This window comes from Takifugu flavidus, unplaced genomic scaffold, assembly GCF_003711565.1.
Source record: "Takifugu flavidus isolate HTHZ2018 unplaced genomic scaffold, ASM371156v2 ctg383, whole genome shotgun sequence".
NCBI lineage: Eukaryota > Metazoa > Chordata > Actinopteri > Tetraodontiformes > Tetraodontidae > Takifugu > Takifugu flavidus.
The window spans coordinates 1-22,669 of record NW_026622004.1 but is presented as its reverse complement, the minus strand read 5'-3'; the positions used below and the strand labels follow the sequence as shown (position 1 = coordinate 22,669).

At 45.1% G+C, this 22,669-nt stretch overlaps 1 protein-coding gene and 1 long non-coding RNA gene across 2 annotated transcripts; one reads left to right on the top strand and one right to left on the bottom strand.

The window, feature by feature from the left end:
* The first annotated feature begins 14,126 nt into the window (after nucleotides 1-14,126).
* LOC130520442 (uncharacterized) lies at nucleotides 14,127-15,030 on the top strand. Its single transcript, XR_008948842.1, has 2 exons — nucleotides 14,127-14,670; nucleotides 14,707-15,030. It is a non-coding gene; the product is annotated as an uncharacterized LOC130520442 (long non-coding RNA).
* LOC130520440 (thrombospondin type-1 domain-containing protein 4-like) lies at nucleotides 15,027-21,428 on the bottom strand. Its single transcript, XM_057024157.1, has 11 exons — nucleotides 20,990-21,428; nucleotides 20,175-20,350; nucleotides 19,914-19,995; nucleotides 18,997-19,179; nucleotides 18,770-18,899; nucleotides 18,380-18,584; nucleotides 18,023-18,196; nucleotides 17,464-17,637; nucleotides 17,201-17,380; nucleotides 16,640-16,784; nucleotides 15,027-16,092 (listed from the first exon to the last, which is right to left on the bottom strand). Exons 1-11 carry the CDS (start codon nucleotides 21,213-21,215, stop codon nucleotides 15,950-15,952), a joined length of 1,818 nt encoding a protein of 605 aa, XP_056880137.1. The 5' UTR covers nucleotides 21,216-21,428; the 3' UTR covers nucleotides 15,027-15,949.
* Between the last annotated feature and the right edge of the window lie 1,241 nt (nucleotides 21,429-22,669).

Genomic DNA, 22,669 nt, shown 5'->3' with positions numbered 1-22,669 from the left:
AATAACAAGGACCGCAATGTCATCAAGTGAGGTTTCTTTTAATAAGTTTTGATCATTTGAGCATCATGCCTTTGTTTTTAGCAGCCCTCCTATTCTATGCATAACAGTTTACAGACCACCCCAATACTCCACCTCTTTTATCAGCCAATTTTCGGAATTTTTATCAATCATTCACGCTACATACAACAGGATTTTAATAACTGGTGATTTTAATCTACACATCAACAACACCGCGGACCTAGTGTCCAGAGAATTTTTAACCCTCCTTCACTGTTTAGATTTTAAACAACATGTCACGCAGCCGACACACAGCAGAGGGCACACCCTGGACCTGGTCATAACCTATGGCCTGTCCGTGGGTGGGTCCTCTGTTGTGGATCTGGCCGTGTCTGACCACTTTTGTGTGTTTTTTAACATCACCAGTTTTAACCAGAGGGGGGCCCCTGTGGGAATGTTGAGGAGACACTACCTGACTTCTGAAGTGGCTGCAAATTTTATCCAGATTTTACAGAGCACTCCTGCAGAATTTTACCAGCACCGTGTGATTTATTGTTGACACTTTTAACAATAAAGTCAACGCTGGACTCTGTGGCTCCACTTTTCACAAAAACAGTAAGAACAAAACCTACACCACCGTGGAGAAATGAAGAAATTAAAAAACTGAAAAGAATCTGCAGGAGTGCTGAGAGGAGGTGGAGGAAATCCAAGTTGACCATTCACAAAGAAATATTTTATCAATACCTTAAAACCTACAACAACACAATCAAGCAAGCAAGAACTTCTCATTTCAAAAAACCAATCTCCGACAATAAAAACAACCCAAATTTCTATTTTACACAATTGAGCTTTTAACCAATGGTAATTTTAACAGGTGTCCTACAACAACTGACACCCTCTGCGAGACCTTTGCAGACCACTTCAGGAGTAAAATCGATGATATTAGATCCAATCTTTTATCCCAACAAATTTTAATCACCAACACTCCTGGATCATTGCTTTCACCTGAGGAGACACTGGAGAGTTTTGTCCTGGTTGATGCGAGGACACTTGGTCGAGTTTTCTCCAAGTAAGGCCCACAACCTGCCTTTTAGATCCAATTCCCACACCGTTTTTTAAAACATTTTATGGAATCTTTGAGGAACATCTTCTATATATGGTGAATTGTTCTCTTCAGACGTTTTAAAGGACGTGGTGAAGCCCCTTCTGAAGAAGAGCAATCTAGACCCCAGCGTTTTAAATAACTATCGGCCTGTATCCAATTTACCATTTTTAAGTAAAATTTTAGAAAAACTTGTTTTTAACCAAGTGAATGATTTTTTAAACTCAAATGACATTTTAGAGAGGCATCAGTCTGGTTTTAGGATGAACCACAGTACAGAGACAGCCCTTTTAAAGATTTTAAACGACATCAGGTGCAACTTAGATGACAAAAAGCTCACAGTGTTGGTTCTACTGGATCTGACCGCCGCCTTTGATACAGTAGACCAGCATATTTTATTAAATAGAATGAAGAACCTGGTCGGCCTCTCTGGTACTATTCTTAACTGGTTCATCTCCTACCTTACTGATCGAAGCTTCTTTGTAAGTATGGATACATGCTCCTCGAGAATCCATGAGACAAAATGTGGGGTTCCCCAAGGGTCAATCTTAGGTCCAACTCTTTTTAATCTTTACATGCTTCCTCTTGGGGACGTCATCAGGAGCCACGGCATCAGCTTCCACAGCTATGCTGACGATACGCAGCTGTACATCGCCGTGGCTCCTGATGACACAGGGCCAGTTGATGCCCTTTTTAACTGTATTCTAGATATCCAGTCATGGATGGCCGAAAACTTCCTACAGCTCAGCCAGGACAAAACAGAGGTCTTAGTTATTGGTCCTGAAGGTCAGAGAGAGAAACTTTTACCAAAATTAAAGGATTTTAAACCATCTCAATCTGTAAGAAATCTGGGTGTAATCTTTGAGCTTACTTTTATTCCACACATCAAAAACATAACAAAGGTAGGTTTTTACCACCTGAAGAATATAGCCAGAGTCCGCCCGTTTCTCTCTCAGGCCAGCACGGAGGTGCTGATGCACGCTTTTGTCTCTTGTCGTTTAGATTATTGTAATGCCCTGCTCTCTGGTCTTCCCAAAAAGAGCATCTCTAACATACAATTATTACAAAACAGGACCAGAGGGCGGGAGCACATCACACCAGTTTTAAAATTGCTGCATTGGCTACCCGTGCATTTCAGGTATTAGTTTTTAAATGTCTTAATGGTCTTGGGCCGACTTATTTATCCGACCTGCTTTTATTCTATCAACCCTCGCGAACTCTGAGGTCCTCCGGCACCAGCCTTTTAATCATTCCACAAGTAAGCTCTAAAACGCACGGGGAAGCGGCCTTCAGTTATTATGGTCCCCGACTGTGGAACAGCCTGCTGGAGAACCTCAGGGCCGCAGAGACTATTGAGATTTTTAAAAATTTTAATCGGGTCTTTAATTGATTTTTTGATTTCTTTTAGGCTCTTATGCTTCTTTATGTTCTATCCTTATTTTATTTGATATTTTTACTGTTTTACTCCCTCAGTTTTTTAGGGTTTTTTTTGTGTGTGAGTGTGTATATGAGTGTGTGTGCTTATATATCTCATGTATGCATATATGTGGGGGTGGGAGGGTCAGGTTTTTTCTTGTTTTTCTTGATTCTCTTGTTTCTTGATTTTCCTGTTTCTCTTTGTTGTTTTTATCCTTTGTGAGGCACTTTGTGCTACCCAGGGTATGAAAAGTGCCATATAAATAAAGATTGAATTGAAAGAACAACTTAAGAAAGAATCTAAGAAGATTCTTAACATATTGGTGAATGAGGCCCATTGTGCCGAAGAGTGTATACTGGCATTTTAATTCCAGCCTAGCCCAGGATAATAGTTTTAGAGAAGTTTCACACCATTTCTGGTCGGGGTTTCGAAAGCAAAAATCCGATTTTACATGCCTAGGACAGTGGTAGGACCGGGGTAAAATAGAGATACAGCTCCTGTGCCAGCAGTATACTCTCAATGCCACGCAGGACACACGCAGGTCGATCAAAGACCTACAGACGGAGATAGTGGAGCTAGAGGTGATTTTCAGCTCCACAGGAGATCGAGGTTTTATTGAAATCCTTCAATCCAAAAAAATGGCCTTAGCCAGCCTGCTGGACGGTCAGGTACAGGGTGCACTGGTCAGGTCCCGGATTCAGGACCTCACCGAAATGGATGCTCCCTCTAGCTTCTTTTTTGGACTGGAGAAGAAGCGCGGGCAGAACCGAATGATCCATTCACTGTTTTCGAGCACAGGGTAGGAACTCGTAGAGCCAGATAAGAAAGCGGGCAGTGGAGTTCTTTCCCTCCCTATATGAAAGTGAGTACGGCAGGGATGTCGACCTGTTCAATGAGTTCTGCGGGGAGCTTCCTTGGGTCTCCGAGGAGACGAACTCGCGGCTGGACAGGCCATTGCAACTGGACGAGCTCCACGCTGCCCTGCACAGCATGCAAGGAAGGAAAACTCCAGGTGTCGATATGCTCATGGCAGTGGTGGGCTGTCAGGGCCTGCAAGGCCTTCTCTGCTGGCCTAAAAATATCTGAATCACAGACTGATGTTAATTACTCACTCACTCACTCACTTTCTACCGCTTGTTCCTCCACTGAGGTTCGCGGGGGGACTGGAGCCTATCCCAGCTCAATGGGAGTGATGTTAATTATATTTTCAAAATATAATTAAACATCAGGGGTGGCAATCAGCAGGGGTGGCAATTCTCGTTGCTCCCCAGCTCAGTGCCTGTATATTGGAGTTTACCCCGGTGGATGAGAGGGTAGCCTCCCTTCGCCTTCGGGTGGGGGGACGGATCCTGACTGTTGTTTGTGCCTATGGTCCAAACAGCAGTTCAGCGTATCCACCCTTTTTGGAGTCCTTAGAAGGAGTGCTGGAGAGTGCTCCTTCTGGGGGCTCCCTCGTCCTCCTGGGTGACTTCAATGCTCACGTTGGCAATGACAGTGTGACCTGGAGAGGGGTGATTGGGAAGAACGCCCCCCCTGATCTGAACCCGAGTGGTGTTTTGTTACTGGACTTCTGTGCTCGTCTCAGATTGTCCATAACAAACACCTTGTTCAGACATAAAGGCGTCCACATGTGCACCAGGACGCAGATCGATGATCGACTTTGTGGTTGTGTCATCGGATTTGCGGCCGCATGTTCTGGACACTCGGGTGAAGAGAGGGGCGGAGCTGTCAACTGATCACCACCTGGTGGTGAGTTGGCTCCGATGGTGGGGGAGGATGCCGGACAGACCTGGCAGGCCCAAACGTGTTGTGAGGGTCTGCTGGGAATGCCTGGCAGAGTCCCCTGTCAGAAGGAGCTTCAACTCACGCCTCTGGGAGAGCTTTGACCATGTCCCGGGGGAGGCAGTGGACCAGCTCTACACCCTCAGCAGGGTCTTCGAGGGTGCATGGGAGTTTGCCCAACCAGTCCACATGTGTTTTGTGGACTTGGAGAAGGCATTCGACCGTGTCCCTCGGGGGGTCCTGTGGGGGGTTCTCCGAGAGTATGGGGTGTCGGGCCCGCTGATACGGGCCGTCCGCTCCCTGTACAATCGGTGCCAGAGTTTGGTCCAAATTGCTGGCAGTAAGTCGAACTCGTTTCCGGTGAGGGTTGGTCTCCGCCAGGGCTGCCCTTTGTCACGGATTCTGTTCATAATTTTTATGGACAGAATTTCTAGGTGCAGTCATGGTGTTGAGGGGATCCGGTTTGGTGACCTCAGGATCGGGTCTCTGCTTTTTGCGGATGATGTGGTCCTGTTGGCGTCATCAGCCCGTGACCTCCAACTATCACTGGATCGGTTCGCCGCCGCATGTGAAGCGGCTGGGATGAAAATCAGCACCTCCAAATCCGAGGCCATGGTTCTCAACCGGAAAAAGGTGGAGTGCCTTCTCCGGGTCAAGGAGGAGATCCTGCCCCAAGTGGAGGAGTTCAAGTACCTCGGGGTCTTGTTCACGAGTGAGGAAAGAATGGAGCGGGAGATCGACAGGCGGATCGGTGCGGCGTCCGCAGTAATGTGGACTCTGCACCGGTCCGTAGTGGTGAAGAGAGAGCTGAGCCGAAAGGCGAAGCTCTCGAAATCTGCCTGGAGGCCTTCACAATCAGTTCTGCAGGCCCTGTAGCATTAAAAAAAATGTTGATCAAACTGTTCAGAGTTGGCGACCCCAAGGCCTTCTAGCAGGCGTAGGAAACGTCAGCGTATTCACACGCTTTGATTGGATAGTCAGAGAGTGTACGAGCCAGAGCTAGCAAACTGCATCTGTAGCGAGCTGTACAAGTAAAGATATTGTTGTGTTGATTTAATAGCTGTTTTGTCAACCCACAATGGCTGAAGTAGATGAAGAAATGGATTTAGTTGCTGATTTACTGTCAAAGCCATTTTCAAGACGGACTTTTCAAGAAAAGCTGGACATCGTTAAGCAAGGTCGGGCAACTCTGAAGCTAGCAAGCCTGTCACAACTGGGAAAAGGATTTGTCCGCCACTTTCAGTCCGCTAACTACGAGCGGTACTCCTGGCTCACAGGCTCCGAGGAACGCTGCTAATTGTATTGCTGGGAGTGCTTGTTATTTGCCACTGATCGACATGGTGTTTGGAGCCACACTGGATTTGTAAATTTGGCTTGCCTAACCAAGGCAGCAACGAGGCATCAAAGCACTGCCGGACACTTACAAGCGACAGTGCTTTCCAAAACTTTTGGGGAAACCAGAGTGGATCTACAGCTGAGCGAGCAAGTGCGCAGGGAAACGGAGCTCCGCAACGAAAAGGTGAAGAAAAATAGGGAAATCTTAAAGACTGGTAGACGGTGTTTGGCGGTGACCATCCCCGTGTCTACTGCATCTGTTGAACGGACATTCTCAGCCCTAAAGCGAATTTAAACGTATGCCAGAAATACAACAGGGCAGGCTCGACTTTCAGCATTAGCTTCGATGGCGATAGAAAAGGACTTCTTGATGGAACTGAAACGCACGGATAATCTGCACAACAGAGTAATTGAAATCTTCTTGAGGAAAGAAAGGAGGGTGGATTTTGTGTACAAATAATCAGGATTTTTGGTGAGTAAAATCAAAAATCCTGATTATTTTACTAAAATATTGCTATATTCCTAAATAATTTAGCGTGTTGGGGAGGGTCAGTGTGGGAATTTCCCAGCATGCTTTGTGGCAGTGTGTCTGTGGGTTCAGGTTGGTGTTAACCCTGTTTTTGTTCGTTGTAAATGTTATCTTTTGCAACTTTAAATGTTAGTGTTAGTGTGAGTTCTGGTTGTTGATGTATTTAATTATTGTTTGCACTTGCACACCATAAGCCAGGTAATGTGTGTGATTAAAGACCTTCCTTCGTTCATGTGTCTTCAGTTCCGTGTTTAATAAAGTGACGCTTTAAGCTGGCAGAAGTCTGTGTCTGAGTTCTTCCGCAACCTAAAACCCTAACTCGCCACAATAATATTGCAATTTTATCAGGTTATTTTTGATGATTTTTTTATGTGTGTCGCAGTTGTACCTTCAGTGGAAGTTTTATAGCCATAAAATGGTTATTGAGGGTTGGATTGATTCAGACGGAGCACTACTGAAGGCCTAGGTGTGAAATGCACGGCCCACCACTGGCTCACGGTAGAGTTCTACAAAGCTTTCTGGGACATTGTGGCCCACGACATGCTGGAGGTATTTAACGAGAGCCTGGCCTTGGGTTCCCTGCCATTGTCCTGCAGGAGAGCGGTGGTTACTCTCCTCCCAACCTGTAACCTGCAGGAGATAAAGAACTGGCGCCCTGTGTCTCTGCTGTGTCTGGACTACAGGATTCTGTCCAAGACTTTGGCCTCCAGGCTCAGAGAAGCTATGGAGTAGGTCATCCACCGGGACCAGGCTTACTGTGTGCCCGGCAGGTCCATAGTAGATAACGTCCACCTAATTCGGGAAGTTTTGGAAGTCTCTAGGTCATTGGACGTCGATACTGGTCTCATTCCGTTAGACCAGGAAAAAGCTCTTGACTGGGTTGAACACGAGTTCTCTGGAAGGTGATAGAGAGGTTCGGGTTCAGCCCTGGCCTCATAGCGATGATCCGCGTCCTGTACTGTGACATTGCAAGTATGCTGAAGTTCAATGGAAGTCTTTGTGCTCCCTTCAGGGTGCGTAGAGGCGTCCGGCAGGGCTGTGCCCTCTCTGGAATGCTCTACGCTCTCTCCCTTGAACCCCTCCTCTCTAGGATCCGTGCAAGCATGAAAGGCCTGGGTTTGCCGTGTTCTTACAGAAAAATAGTTTTATCTGCCTATGCAGATGATATAATAATAATGGTGTGTAGCCAGAGAGACGTAGACATTCTATTTAACGGTTTTATTCAACCGCCTGTCTGCGGCCAAGGACAACTGGCACAAGAGCGAAGCCCTAGCCGTTGGAGGGAAGACAGGGCCTCATCCACCTGGCCAGCAGGACCGCCACTTATGGAATCCAGTTTCTACAGAGGTTTTTAAACAGGGCCAGCGGACCTAATGTGGAGAGATGTGCCACCAAGTGCATTCCAGGGGCCAGAGCGGGCGACTTAGCAGCCAATCTAAAGCTACTGGCGAGAAGTAAACGTGAATTTAGTAAAGTTATTATTCACGTCGGAGCAAACGACACCTGGCTTCGTCAGTCGGAGGTCACCAAAATTAAAATAGAGTCAATGTGCAAATACGCAAAAACGATGTCAGACTCCATAGCATTCTCTGGTCCCCTCCCCAATCTAGCCAGCGATGAAATGTTTAGTCGCATGTCGTCGCTGGCTGTCACGGTGGTGCCCAAAAACCAGGTGGCCTTTGTAGACAATTGGAGCACTTTTTGGGGAAAACCTGGTCTGATTAGGAGAGATGGTGTCCACCCCACACGGGATGGTGCCTCTCTCATTTCTAGTACCGTATTTTCACGACTATAAGGCGCACTAAAACACTGAGATTTTCTCAAAAATCGACGGTGCGCCTTATAATATGGTGCGCCTTGTGTGTGGACTGAGTTCCAAAATCTGCTGTGCGCCTTTGGTAGGTGCACTATGGTAAATGCTCCGCCAATCGATTAGCGGCACACCTAATAGGAGGAATATGTTGATGGCTGAAGGTCAAAAACCAAGGAACACTGTAGCAGGAAACTACTGCAACGACCGAGTAGCAGTTGGGGATGGGGACATACGGCTCATGTGGTGCAATGAAAGACGCCAGAGAGGAGTGGGCTACCGAGGAAGCCGGGGAGGCAGTTGCTTGGGCAGCTGGAGATGATTCAGACTGACCAAGAAGAAGCGCAACATTCACAGAGAGCTCTCAAAGTGAGCTCAAAACCTGACTAAGTACCTCGTCACGCTGACCGAGTAGAGTACCCTGGAAGGTTAATGCCTTACGAAGCATCTCAGTTTCTGCTGGGTCCATTTTGGTCAGATCGTTGTGTTACAGTTCTGATAAATACTCAAGGCAGGACCCAAGAAGCCAGACAAAAGGCCATTTTGATGATCTGCAGTTTATTTACACAGTGAGGATGAGTGCACGTGCTATACACAGAGACCACAGTGAACGAAGTGCCGAGCCAAAAGTTAAGGAAGTACTTGTTGAAACAGTGGTGACCTAGAAACAAAATGAATAATACAGTTAAAATGCAAAAAGCCCCAGTAGTCAAGCTCAGGAACAGCCAGTTTACCAGAAGTACAAACAAAACAATCTGAAGGTGGGAAGCTGGTTCTGGCTTCTTAAAAGGCCTGCCAAATGACCAGATTAGCTGCAGGTGTGGAGGCAATCAGCACAACAGATGGGTCACCCATGCCCCCTAGCGGACAGACAGAGTACAAAAAGACCCAAAACACACAGACCAAACAGGATCATAACACAATTCTTTCCTGTCTTCCTTTCTATTTCTTTAAACTTGACATTCTAAATGAAATGTACTAGTTATAAATATTACTATGGCTTTGTGAGGATTGACCTTTGTATATCACCTGCAGGGAATGATCAGATCACATGGGAGGATCTTTTCCTTTGAAAGTGTTCTAATGATGCTACTTTCTGACACTGTACTGGAAACTCAGACAATAACTTTATTAGACCCATAATAAGAAGAGCCCAGGAGTGAGCTGGCCTTCCTTATCATCTTATCTAGCCTGTTCCTGTTCCTGCTGTGATGAAGACTACTCCATACAGAAAGCCTGATGCCACCTCAGAATCATAGTAGTTCTGAAGGAGAGCTTCTTGTACTCCAGAAGCCCTCATCCCCCTAAGGAGTCTAAAGTAAGTGACTTACTGGGTTGACCAGGGAAGGAGGTGGACAAGGACCAGGTGTTTCAGATTTTTCATTTTTCAGATGGACCTGTGTGTTGTGTTGGTTGCCGGGAGGCTGGAAGTCTTTTTCACAATTTCCTCACTGTCGGGAGACGCCACACAGAATTATGAACTTTGTGAAAAACAGGTGTTCGTAGGTCACCATTGTGTCTGTAGTTCAGATAAATCCTTGAAGAAGATAGAGAGGGGTATGACTTTTTCGCTGCTGAGGGTGAACAAACTGGTCAGAAATCTGGTGAGAGGCATCCTATGGGCTCAAGATAAGGCATATTCTTCTCAATCTATAACCCAAAAAGCATTGGATCTTCATCATTTTCCATAGTGTCGACCAGGAAAAACAAAATGGTTTGCAACTGTGATGGGAATTGAATTAATTGAAACTATTTTTGGGCATATTTCTATTTCAATCGATTTCTGTTACATTTGTTAAGGAAGGTTATCCAGGAAGCTAAAGCTAGTCCTGGAGGTCTTTTCCCCCAGTCGTCCTTCATCCCTGCAGAACCACTATGTGGTCTAAACCAAAAGGAGAAGTGAAGCACATAAAAAAACACAAAAAATAATCTATCTATCTATCTATCTATCTATCTATCTATCTATCTATCTATCTATCTATCTATCTATCTATCTATCTATATCTATATATATATATATTTGGCCGCGGGGGACAAGAGGCAAATATATACACTGCTCAAAAAATTAGAGGAACACTTCGAAAACACATCAGTTCTAAACGGGGGAAAAATGATCTTGAATATCTTTACTGATAAAAAGTAGGTGATGTATTAGTAACAAAATGATGCCACATAATTTGATAGAAATGAAAATGATCACCTTATAGAGGGGGGAAATCAAAGACACGGTAGTTTTTCAGTAGTTTGTGTGGCCCCCATGTGCTTGTACGCATGCCTGACAACGCCGGGGCATGCTCCTAATGAGACGACAAATGGTGTTCTGGGGGATCTCCTCTCAGATTTGGACCAGGGCCCAGTATTTCAAAACTCCAAATACAGATCAAAATGATCCGGATTTGTAAATCCCCCTATCCTGGTCGTGGATCATAATAATCTATCCCAGTTTTTCAAAACCTTGCAGGATAGGATCAAAATGATCCTGATCCACCTGGATAGGGATTTCCAAATCTGTCCCTCCCACTGGATCATTGCCAGGAAACAGGAAGTGATGTGTTTGAAAACAAAATAAAGTGCCATGTGTCAAGCTAAAAGTCACATTTTATTTAAGGATTTTGGCAGTCAATGGTATCAATTCCTTCATCCTCCAGGAACTGCTTGCATACTCTAGCCACATGATGTTGGGCATTGTCATGGACCAGGAGGAACCCAGGTCCCACTGCACCAGCGTAGGTTCTGACAAAGGGTCCAAGGATTTCATCCCAATACCTAATAGCAGTTGGGGTGCCATTATCTAACCTGTAGAGGTCTGTGCGTCCTTCAAGGGATATGCCTCCCCAGACCATCACTGACATACCACCAAACCGGTCATGCTGAATGATGTTGCAGGCAGCATAACGTTCTCCACGGCATCTCCAGATCCTACGTCCATGTATCACAGGGTGCCAGTGGCGTAGTTGCCAATTCTGGTGGTCTATGGCAAATGCCAATAGAGCTCTACGGTGCAGGGCGGGGAGCACAGGGCCACCCTCATGGAGCCTGTTTCTGATTGTTTGGTCAGAAAACATTCACACAGTGGCGGCTGGGGGGTCATTTTGTAGGGTTCTGGCTCATCCTGTTCCTCCTTGCACAAAGGAGCAGATACCAATCCTGCTGAGGGTTTAAAGACCTTCTACGGCCCTGTCCAGCTCTCCTGGAGTAACTAACTGTCTCCTGGAATCTCCTCCATGCTCTTGAGACTGTGCTGGGAGACACAGCAAACCTTCTTGCAACGGTATGTACTGATCTGCCATCCTGGAGTAGTTTGACTACTTGTGCAAACTCTGTAGCGTCCAAGTACTGCACCATGCTATCAACAGAGATTGCCCCTCTGATGCACCTTGTTGTTGATTTCAGTAATAACAAAGCAGCAGAAACTGATTAACAACTCCCTCTGCTACTTAACTGACCAGATCAATATCCCAGATGTTTGACTGATAGGTTGCTATACTCTGATTAAATTGTTCCTTTAATTTTTCTGAGCAGTGTATATATACTGTATGTATATAATATATATATATATATAGAATATATATATATATATATATATATAGATATATATATATATATATATATATATAATACATACATACATACATACATATATATATATATATATATCTCAAATTGAGAGATATATAAAGAGGGATTTAACGGAAGAAAAGAAAAGAGAGGTGTTGAGAAGAGAGAGGAAAACTCAGGAGGAGACTGTTAAGCAGTGCTCTTGGAACAGTTGTGCCTTCAAGAGCTTTTAGAGGGTTGACCGGCTCTAACAGAGTTCAGGAGGTTGTTCCACCATTGGGGAGCTAGGTATGAAAATAGTTTGGGTAGCTGTGACAGCTTTACCAGACGCTCATGTGCTGAATGCAGCGGACAAGGTGAGCTCTAAGATGCTTCAACTAAAATGGAGCAGATCCAGCTAGTGCTCTGTATGTCAGCATAAACAACTTGGGTCAGCTACAGTTATCCCATGGAGCTCTATTAGCAGTGCAGTGACATGGCTGAAGACCGCCATGTTCCGGGACATCTGAAGGGCACACCCATTAAAAGGGCTTTGCAGTTGTTAAGTAGGCTGAACCCAGAAACCCAAAAAGCAGCCATGGACAAATCCAATCATTCAAAGGTTTTATTTATTTATTTATATTTAAAAAGTGGGTTACAAGGCTATTCTACAGGGTAGTAATATGGAAACTACAAAAACAAACAAAAAAAATACCAAGACAAAGATGAGGCAGATTAAGACTGAAAAAAGCAGGCAAGCAAAAGTTCAATCTTCAAAGGGGAACCAAGTGTGACCACAGAGGGATCTACAATAATCTGACAACAAGAGGAGAAATGAACTGCTTTTAAAGCTGCAGATCCAGTCAGCCCGTAGCCTCCTGATTATCAGTAGTTCAAATTTGTCCTCCGTGGAGGACCATTTGTAAAGAGGAATATCTCCCACCGACAGTATACTACTGCATTGCTCTCTACAGAGGACATCTAGGGTTTTTCAAAGATACCAAATGTGAAAGGGCGGGGTTTTGGTACCTTTCACTTCCTTGTTCTGGAGGAAGTCAAACTCATTCTTATGTCAACTTTTTGATAGCTTTCTGGGACTAACTAGTTGCCATCAAGGTTCCATTTCACATGTATGGCATCTGGTGTCCACTGCAGTGGACACACGATCTTAAAAATAAAAAAACATTCCAAAATACTGATTTTTTTAGGGTTAGGGTTAGGGTTTTTCCTGGTAGTGAGGAGGAGCAGCAGGTGAGTAAGGTAATGCCTCGAGAGAAAGTATGTCAGCCCCACCCGCCTGCAGAGGAAGAACAGAAAACACACAGACAGGAACACCAAACAAACAGGTAAAGCAACATGATCAGGAAACTGAGGCTACATCATCGGAAAGAGTCAGTTGATCATCAATAAAGATTTCAAACAGCATTTGTAGAAGGAAGAGACAAAGCTCCAATTCCTGGGAGACCCTCGTGATCTATCTGTAGACATATGGAAGGATCCAAGAGAGGGAGCTGATGAGCTCCTGACTAGGTTTTACAATAAGACAGTAGGGGCTGTGAGAATATCAGTGGAATGTAGAAGAAGTGAACTGGTGTAGATCTAAGAATAGTGATTTGAGGGCTACAGAGGAATAAAGTTGAAGAGCCGTCCAATATCGTCTGTGTACAGAGGAAGGATGGTGAAGGATGCCGAGGATGGAACAGCCAGGCTGGAAACCAGAGGAAGACCTGACACTGGATACATGGACGTAGATAGAGAGGAGTGAAGTTTGCTGGTGTGAGAGAAAAGGATGCAGAGGACATAGGACATAGGTGACAAGGCAGTTCCCTCCCCCCCCTCCACTCACCATCACTCACCATCAGCCCCCCCCCCATCACTTACCACCAGTTCCCCCTCCCCCCCCCCCCTCCATTCACCATCAGTGAACAGGATGTGCGAAGGCAGTTCGCAGGTTTGAACCCGCGCAAGGCCCTGGCCCGGACGGCGTGTCTCCTTCCACCCTGAGGACACTGCGCAGAGGAGCTGACAGACATCTTCAACTCCTCCCTGGAGTCGTGCCAGGTGCCAGCCTGCCTGAAAACCTCAACCATCGTCCCTGTCCCCAAGAAGCCACGGATCAATGGCTTAACGACTACAGACCTGTGGCGCTCACTCTGTAGTCATGAAGTCCTTAGAGCGCTGATCCTGCCACACCTCAAGTCCATCACCACCCCCCTCCTGGATCCACTGCAGTTCGCCACAGAGCTAACAGATCTGTGGACGATGCGGTCAACCTGCCGCCACTCCACCCCATCACGGCACTGCCCCATTGGACTCCCGGGAACCACCAGGATCCTGTTTGTGGACTTCAGCTCTGCATTCAACACCATTCGCCCCGCTCTGCTACAGGACAAGCTGTCCCAGCTTAGTGTGCCTGACTCCCTCTGCAGGTGGATCACTCAATTCTGACGGATGGAGGCAGTATGAAAGCTGGGGAAGGACTGTCTCGGACTCGTCACCATCAGCATGGATCACCCCAGGGCTGTGTACCTTCCCCCTCCTCTTCTCCCTGTACACTAACTGCTGCCCCTCAAGCCACCAGTCTGTCAAACTGATCAAGTTTGCGGGATGACACCACCCTCATCAGGCTCATCTCCAATGGCGATGAGACTGCCTACAGGAGGGAGGTGGCTCGACTGGTGTCCTGGTGCGGACACAACAACCTGCAGCTGAACGCTCAGAAGACAGTGGAGATGATTATGGACTTCAGGAAAGTCACAGCCCCTTTGCCCCCCCTTGCCCTCATGGACTCCCCCATCACCATCGCGGACTCCTTCCGCTTCCTGGGCACCACCATCACCCGGGACCTTAAGTGGGAGCCACCATCAGCTCCCTCATCAAGAAGGCCCAGCAAAGGATGTTCTTCCTACGGAAGCTGAGGAAACTCAAACTGCCTCCCAGGATGTTGGCGCAGTTTTATACGGCCATCATCAAGTCCGTCCTCACCTCCTCCATCACCATGTGGTACGCTGGTGCCACCGCCAGAGACAGACTAAGGCTGCAGCGCGTCATGCGCGCTGCCGAGAAGGTGATTGGCTGCAGGCTTCCATCCATCCAGGACCTGTATATCTCCAGGACCCGGAGGCGTGCAGGTCGGATCACGGCCGACCCTTCCCACCCTGGTCACGGACTGTTTTCCCCCCTCCCTCAGGCAGGAGGACTACGGTCCATTCGGACCAAAACCTCCCGCTACATGAACAGCTTCTTCCCCTCTGCCATCAGGCTGCTGAACACCAAGTGACTTATCACTTAAGCACCACGTACAGCAGCCAGTCGGACCCATGAACATCACATTACTCCTGCATTGACCTGCACTATTTCTTACCATTTATGTATATACTGTATATATGTCTTATTTTATTTATCTTATTCTAGTGTTGTGTTCTTATGTTGAATGTCGCAGCGTCACACCAAGACAAATTCCTAGTTTGTGTAATACTGTGTATTACATGAACAATGGCAATAAACCTGATTCAATTCAATTCAATTCAATTGATGACTGTGGGCACATTTATAAAGAGGACAATTAGTGACAATATACAAAAAACTGGTGAAGAACTGACTTGTCAAATGTCAAATACATATGAGACAGTTTAAGATAAATGACCATAATAACCTTATATCATTAAAATGTTTGTCTCTCTCTGCCGTCTACAACAGCCGGTATATCCATCTGTATTAGGACTGTCCCGGTTAAACAGTCACTGCCTTGGTAATGGCCCTATCTGCATCTGAATGATGAGAACATGTGAATCCCTCACACGTGTTTGTGATGCATCTTGTGTTTGGCTTTGTGAATGCAACTATTCCACATGCTGTGGTCACTGTTCACAAAGCTAAAACAGTTATAAAAACATGTTTGTTTCAGTAATGAGTACAAAAATAAATAAAGAGGGTGTAATCTTTTCAGCCGCTGCTGCAAGGATCTTTCCAATCTTGTCCTTTATCATCCACTGTCAGTACAGTGTATCCTTTTTTAATAGGCAACATTTTCACCTCAAAGTTGTGCAGGATCCATATTCTCCTGTAAAGTCTCATGCCATCAATTTGAGTAGTGTGGACATCTGTGTCATATCTGTGTGGACATCTCATATTAACAGTTAAAAGATTTTTTCCGCCGTCGTGTAATCCATACGCTCCTCCTCTTGACTTCCTCTTCTTCAACAGCAGCATTTCTATAGATCTGTCTCATCCTTAAGGGAAAAGCATTCCTCTTCTTCTGTATCATTTTCCAGCAACATCTTGAAAATGAACCACCAGAAATTTTCCTTCTTCAGTTTCCATCCTGGTCAGTGAAGCCAAGGTGACTGTAGTTTGCTGCCCTGAGTGGTCCAGGAGCAGGGTGCCTGCAGAGGGCAGAGTCTGGGCCAGCATGGGGCTGAGGGACCCTGCTTCAGAACGCTAACTGCGTCCCCGCTGAATGAAGAATCTGGGACTCCCTCGTGAGCATGACGCACAGCATGTAATCTTGTAGTAGTCGTACACGCAGAGGCGAGCTTGGACCACCACGTTACAGTTAAAATATTTATCTCTGCATTTTTCATCTGGAAAAAACAAAATGTTGATGTCAGAATTCTATAATAATACCAAGCGTTAAACACTTGATGATTATGTAAGATTGATCTACAACAGGATGTTAAGATAAATGATGCAGCACCAATTACTCTGATCATGTGGAGACAGAGGTGGAGCAACAATGACTGGGCTCCATATGATATAACAGCTGAAGATGCTCCAACTTAGTTTTCAGAAAAATTAAGAAAAACCTCCAAGACATGTAGATATTCTTATTTTAGCTTATTGATGTGCATCCTTTTGAGCAACTGGGTAAATATGGAGCTAATTCTGGGCCAAAAGGTTGAGGCTGTGGCCTTTATCTGTGGAGCTAAATCCGGTCCAATAGATTATTTGACAAAATAAGCGCATTCCTACAGTTTTGATTTCAAACGATAGTTTTTGTTTTAATTTAATATTGAAACTGTAGGTTTCGGTTTTGAAATGCATCTTATTGTTCCAAATGATCGGCACAAGTTTAGTTCCGTAGATAAAGGCCACAGCTTCAGCAGTGATGTCAATGAGTGTTTGATTGACCGATCTCAGGTGCACAGGGCTCCGGGCTGCAGTTTTCCTTCTCTGCAGGTTTCTGCTGCTCATTGCAGTTGACGCTAGGCAGCATGTTGTCCAACAAGCAACGCACCTCACGCACACGGAAACCTCCCTCACATGTTTTTGAACACTGAAAGGACATGATGCAGGAGAAAAGTCATTATTATTATTATTATTATTATTATTGGTCAAATGAATTAATTACTGAATAAATTAATGTAAACAGCTGTTCTGTTTGAATACATTTATTTGTCTTTTCATTGGTTTAAATTGATCAGAATTTATGTTAATCATAATCCATTTAAAAGTCAAGACTATTATTTAGAGCCCTTTTAAAGCGGTTACATTTCCTAACTGTTCAAAATCGGTGCATTTTGGATGTGTGTGCAGGGACATCAACTAATTTAATTCAGTGGTAATAAAGTAGAAAGGTGATTATTGCATCAGGTGACTACAGGGATAAATCTGTCCTTGTGTGTTAGTAACAGTATTGGGGGGTGAGGAACATGTGAAGAGCACACTAGAAAAGATCTCAATCAAACTCACACCACTCCAGTCAGTGTGGTACCACTTTGCTCCACAGGAGTTCTGGTTGCAGCTCTGCTGACCGAGGGGTCGTTCCAGCGAGGAGCACTCATAAGGTGGCATGACGGTAAACCCTTCTTCTGTTTTCATCAGACACACCACGGACCTCTGCTGGAGGCCTGCTCCACACTCTGCAGAACACTGAGTAACAGATGCCCATGAGAGCCGCATGGTTTCAGTAAAGTCACTATAAAAAGATTTCAGCACCATCTACATATCCATACCTCACTCCAGGGGCCACTGAACCACTCAGTGTGGCTCTCACAAGGGCCGTTGTTGCAGACCTGAGAGTCAGCAGGACGCTCGTGCCCGCAGCCCTCCAGTGGAAGGCTGCTGATGTGGTTGGTCAGGCAGAGGACGCCTCGGGTTCGTACACCAATCCCACATTCAGCTGAGCACTGCAGAAGAACCACACAGCCAAGTAAAACAACTGTTGATGCCACCCCTAAGTTGGTTGAAAATATTTCTATCCTGACAAAAATATGAAACAAAAGTATGTTACTAATGTATAGCTATAGTTTTTAAATTAATCATTTTGGATCAGGCAAATGAGATGTAACCAGTGCTATTTGTGCCCTTTTAAACAGATCAGCTACTTTAATAAGTTTTTACTATTATAATTAATCTAAAGATATTTTCTGGTCATCTACAGCTGTATTGATACAATGTGGTGATTGTCTTTTTAGGCATGGGTTTGGGTGAATGAGGACAGTTCCAGCTTAAAGCAATTTTTTCTAAACAAATGAATGTGTGATATTGTGCTTCTGCTTGTCTCAGATCTACCCTTCTGCCCCACTGGGTGTAGAACCAGCTTTTGGCACAGGCTCCCATGTCACAGTTCTCCACATCGACGGGCCGCAGATTCATGTTGCACTCCTCGTCAGGAACAAAGTCGCCCACGTTGCTGACACAGCGTACCGCTCTTGACCTCTGACCCAGCCCACATGGTACAGAGCACTGTGAAACCACAAGCTGTGGGATTAATACCAGTACGGCAGTACAGTCATTCTAGACAGGACATTATTTTTAATCTGTTTATTGTTGATTAGATTTTATGGTAAAGCCTGAAGTGGTTTATGGCTGTAACATTGTGGACTAACTGGAGATGCTAGGACAGGGATGAGGCAGTGGGATACTCACAGCGGTCCACTCAGAGTGAATCTGCCACTCACTGCAGATCTTCAGCTGACAGGTGATGGAAGTTTCAGGCCTCTCCAAGTCTTGACAGTGGCTCGTGTGCACATTGAGCGTGTGGTTGGCGTAAATCTGGCGACAAAGAACTTGTCGGTGTTGCATGCCCAGACCACAGCTCTTACTACATTCTGACCACTCTCCGATATCCCAGCTGCTCAGACACAAACCAGAAACAGAATATATTGCAAGCTCTTCAAATAAGGACATTTGATCTGCTTTTCATTTCCACCAAAAATAAGACATAAAAGAGGTGTGTGTGTGTGTTTGTGTGTGTTTGTGTGTGTGTGTGGAGGGGGGGTGTCAGGTACAACAGACAGGCAGTGTGTCGTCTCTCACAAAGCAGGGCAGGACTGCAGGTTACAGGCCTCCTCCTGGGGGGTCGGTCTCTTGCTGCTGTCACAAAAGGTGTCTGATACCTGTGCCTGGTTCAGCAGTGACACGCAGTTAAAAATCGAGTATCTGAATCCTAAAAAAGAAAGGGTAGACCTATATATACCCTCTCATTCTCATGGTCACCAATGCGGTTGATCCCTTCACAACCTCTTCAAATCCACCTGACTGACCTTGACCACAGGAGGCGCTGCATTCTGTCGCTCCAGCCAATTTCCAGTTGTAGTCTGGTGTACGTCTGGGTGGCTGGATGTTCTCCCCCATGGGGGGAGAGTCCCTTTCCTGGCCTGCTGCACTGGTCCAAACCTGCGTGGTCGCCTGATGTTCGTATTCACTGGATCTATTGACGGCGTTCACTACCACACAAACAAACATAGAGAAACTAGAGAAGACTCAATTATCACCACAACCACTATTACTAGTGCATCTGTGTCGTAACAGAACTAAAATTGGTTAAAATTTGCCACAGTCCACCCAAAAACCTGCAAAAGCATTCATACACTGGTGACTTCCAGCTGAGATGGTTTTGGTGCCATCAGGTGTTTCTTTCACCTTCAGCGCAGCACAGTCAGATTGCACTGGTCATGTGCTGCTATAGGAGCAAAGTCTTGGAGCCCCGACCCCTTCCAGCAATCCTTTAAAAAATTCAATTCACCCCACCAGAGGCTGCTGCAGGCAGGTTTATATCTTAACATCTTTTCAAACAGAGGATGTTGCTCGGAGATTAAAAGGTCACAGCTTAAGCCAATTCTTAATAAAATAATAAAATAGTTTGTACAACAAATCAGTCACCGTGACCGTGACCCCTGACCCTAAGTGTCCTAACCCTAGTCCTAAAACCCTAACCCTAACACAGTAACCACAGAGTGACTGACTCGCTTAAAGAAGAATTTTAGTAGGTTTCAAGGAAGTTACTATTAAGGAAGTTATTCTTTCTAGTTCTGTTTAAATGTTGGAGGCCATACAGGAGCCATGGCTGTTGCACAAGTTCATCAAGTCATAACTGATTAATTCACCAACTTGGAAACTAATCTGATAAGTATGATAAGCAGAGATAATAAAGAGTGAGACATACAAATTTGGCTCTCACCTTCCTGCTGAGAGCTGGCTGTATGTTCAGTGGGGAGACGATATTCGTAGTGGACACCAGGATTTGGTTGCTGGAAGATCATCTGAGTAATAAAAGGCACACAACACATAGGAAAAAAGATAAAGAGAAAACAAATCTTGGCAATCTCTCTCTCTCCCCCTCTTACTCTCTCCTTATCACCTTTACTTTTCCTTCTCTCTCCCTCCCACCCTTCCTCTCTCTCTTTCCCTGTCTCTACCTCTTCCTCCCTCAGTTGCTCACATAAATCTCCAGGATCTCATTGGTTGGTCCTTCAGCGCGTAAAGACTCCCCGGCAGTGCTGCTGATTTCGTTGGGTCGTCGGTAGGTAAACACAGTTCCTACTCCCTCATACCGGCCTGGTAGATCAATGGCCCAGTTCCCATTAATGATGGCTCGGCCCGATCGGCTTCGAAGAGCTGTAATAAAGAACTACAACTTCAGCACTGAGAGACAGTGAGAAAATTAGTCAGAAAAAGACACAATTTTATACTGAAAACAAATCCAATGTAACTGCAGCGTGGAAAATAAATACACTAAAATAGCAGCACTTCGATGTGACCACAGGATGTGCTCAAAAGATATTTTCCATTTCACTCATTGAGCCAGTTTTTAGAAACCATTAGAATCACATTAGAAAGGAAACATTAGACCGGCTCGTAAAAGTGTGTTTGGACACTAAAAGAGTATCAGTAAAAGCAGAGATACATGGCAATAATAAAGGCTTCAATGAGCGAAGCCAAACTATCATCAACAGAAGACAGGAGCTAAAACACTTTCATGAATCTGCAGAAATCACATTTCTTCTTCAGATGTAAAAGCCACAGTCCACAGTTTGTCCCTCATTGCTCTCCTAACATTCATGTATGTTGGCTTCATATTTACATGCATGTAAACTGATGTACAGTATTTCTGTATAACATACGGTATATCCATACAATGATTGTCATACAGGAGAAAAATCAATTCTAAATAATGGCTGGAAATATTTAGACATATTTGTTAAGTGTGTGTAAAATCTTCATGTTAACCCTCATAGAAAGAGTTTGTTTTCCCACCTAAGTAGTTTCTGCTCTTTGCCATCTCAGTCACGTTGATCTTGGTGGCTCCCTCTGGGATCTCAACTATCTTATGGTAACCGATCCTGCTTAAACTGCGTTTAAACACTCCAGAGACCATCCTGCAGGTGCTGTTGTTACCTCCACAAATACCACACCTGTCCATCACTTTTCCTGAACCCAGATATCCATCACAGCCCAGACTCTGTAAAAGAAAAGAAAACATGGAGGGTCATGGACAGTGGTGGGAGTGGTTTCCAGCTGTTTGGATGAAGTGGTTGTCCAGAGGACTGCACTGGCCTTCATCAGATTTGAAAAGTAACATTTAAAATTTAGACTTCCAAAATGCAAACTAGCGTCAGTCAGTAAGATCACGCTGTGACCATGCAGCCTTTATTCTGCTCTCTTTCATTTAATCAGGTTGACTTTTGGAGATTTCGATCACCCTATCGGTTGGAATTTATAGAAAACCCCAGAAAACAGAACATTTCTCATCAGCAGTCAGTAAAAGCAGTAAAACCAGCCCACTTCACAAACAGCTCTTTAAAAAACATCAACGATCCCATCAAGCCACCATAACCTTCACTGGGTCATTGTTACTGCAGACCCATCGAGACAGACAGACCACAGTGATGTCCACAAGCACACAGACAGGCTGTGTGTGTGTTTGTTTGTGCATGTTGTGACTGTTCAGGAAGTAATTTTTACTAAAGCTGTATGACACTACACAAGCTGCAGCGTATGCTAGCTGTGGGTGAAAGTGTCATTAACTTTCAGTTCCCACAACAATGAACAGAGAAAGTGTTTCAGTTGGGATGGATCAACAGTTGCTTTGTGTTTAAACCGAGAAGAACATGATCTAAATTATATACTGTAAATGAAGAAAAAATTCCAGAAATTAGACATCTGGGACATTTTTAGATTCCACAGAGGAAAATGTTGGAAATGTAGTCACGAATGACACGTAATCACACAACTGCAAACTAAAATGTCCTCTATATTTAAATTTTCAGTAAAAACCCCCAACTAAACATTACAGTTATGGCATCCAGTCTGCCTCTGCCTGGAACAGAGAACATTTTCCCCTCATAGAACCAATGTATACCTGGTGAATTGTTCTCTGTGGACACTCAGAGGAGAACATATCGGCATCCAAACAGTCACAGGCAACATTTGAATTTCGAATATCATACTGTGTAACTGTGGATTTGAAAACACACAGTTCTTTATCCTCTGGATTTGGGTCAGATCGGAGTCAAGAGGTTTAATGTCTTTATTACAGGATGTATTTGAGAGTTGAGGCTCCATTTGATATCTAGTAATTTCGACAGTTGTGAAATTCTTCCTGCCAGCATCAGGAAACTTCAGTTTGGAAAACACATCCAAGCCTTTGGAAATCTTAAGGTAGTGTATTTTGGAACGCTTTCCCCAGTCCCACTGCGGTTGCGTCCTTTCCGTTCCGTTTTCTCCCGCTTATCCGGATCCAGGTCGCGGGGGCAGCAGCTTCAGGAGGGATGCCCAGACAGCCCTCTCCCCGGCCACTTCCATCAGCTCCTCCGGGGGAACCCCCAGCTGCTCCCAAGACAGGCGAGATATATAATCTCTCCACCTAGTCCTGGGCCAGCCACCGGAAGGCAAAGCTCTCGATTTACCGGTCGATCTATGTTCCAGCCGTCCTCA

What these genes read in the sequence shown, in the direction of transcription:
- LOC130520440 (XM_057024157.1), bottom strand. Translation starts at nt 21,215, where the DNA reads ATGTTTTCTTTTCTTTTACAGAGTCTGGGCTGTGATGGATATCTGGGT. An exon ending in AAAGAGCAGAAACTACTTAG is followed by an intron (nt 20,351 to 20,989) that starts GTGGGAAAACAA and finishes TCTTTATTACAG; the next exon opens with CTCTTCGAAGCCGATCGGGC. An exon ending in ATGAGATCCTGGAGATTTAT is followed by an intron (nt 19,996 to 20,174) that starts GTGAGCAACTGA and finishes TTTATTACTCAG; the next exon opens with ATGATCTTCCAGCAACCAAA.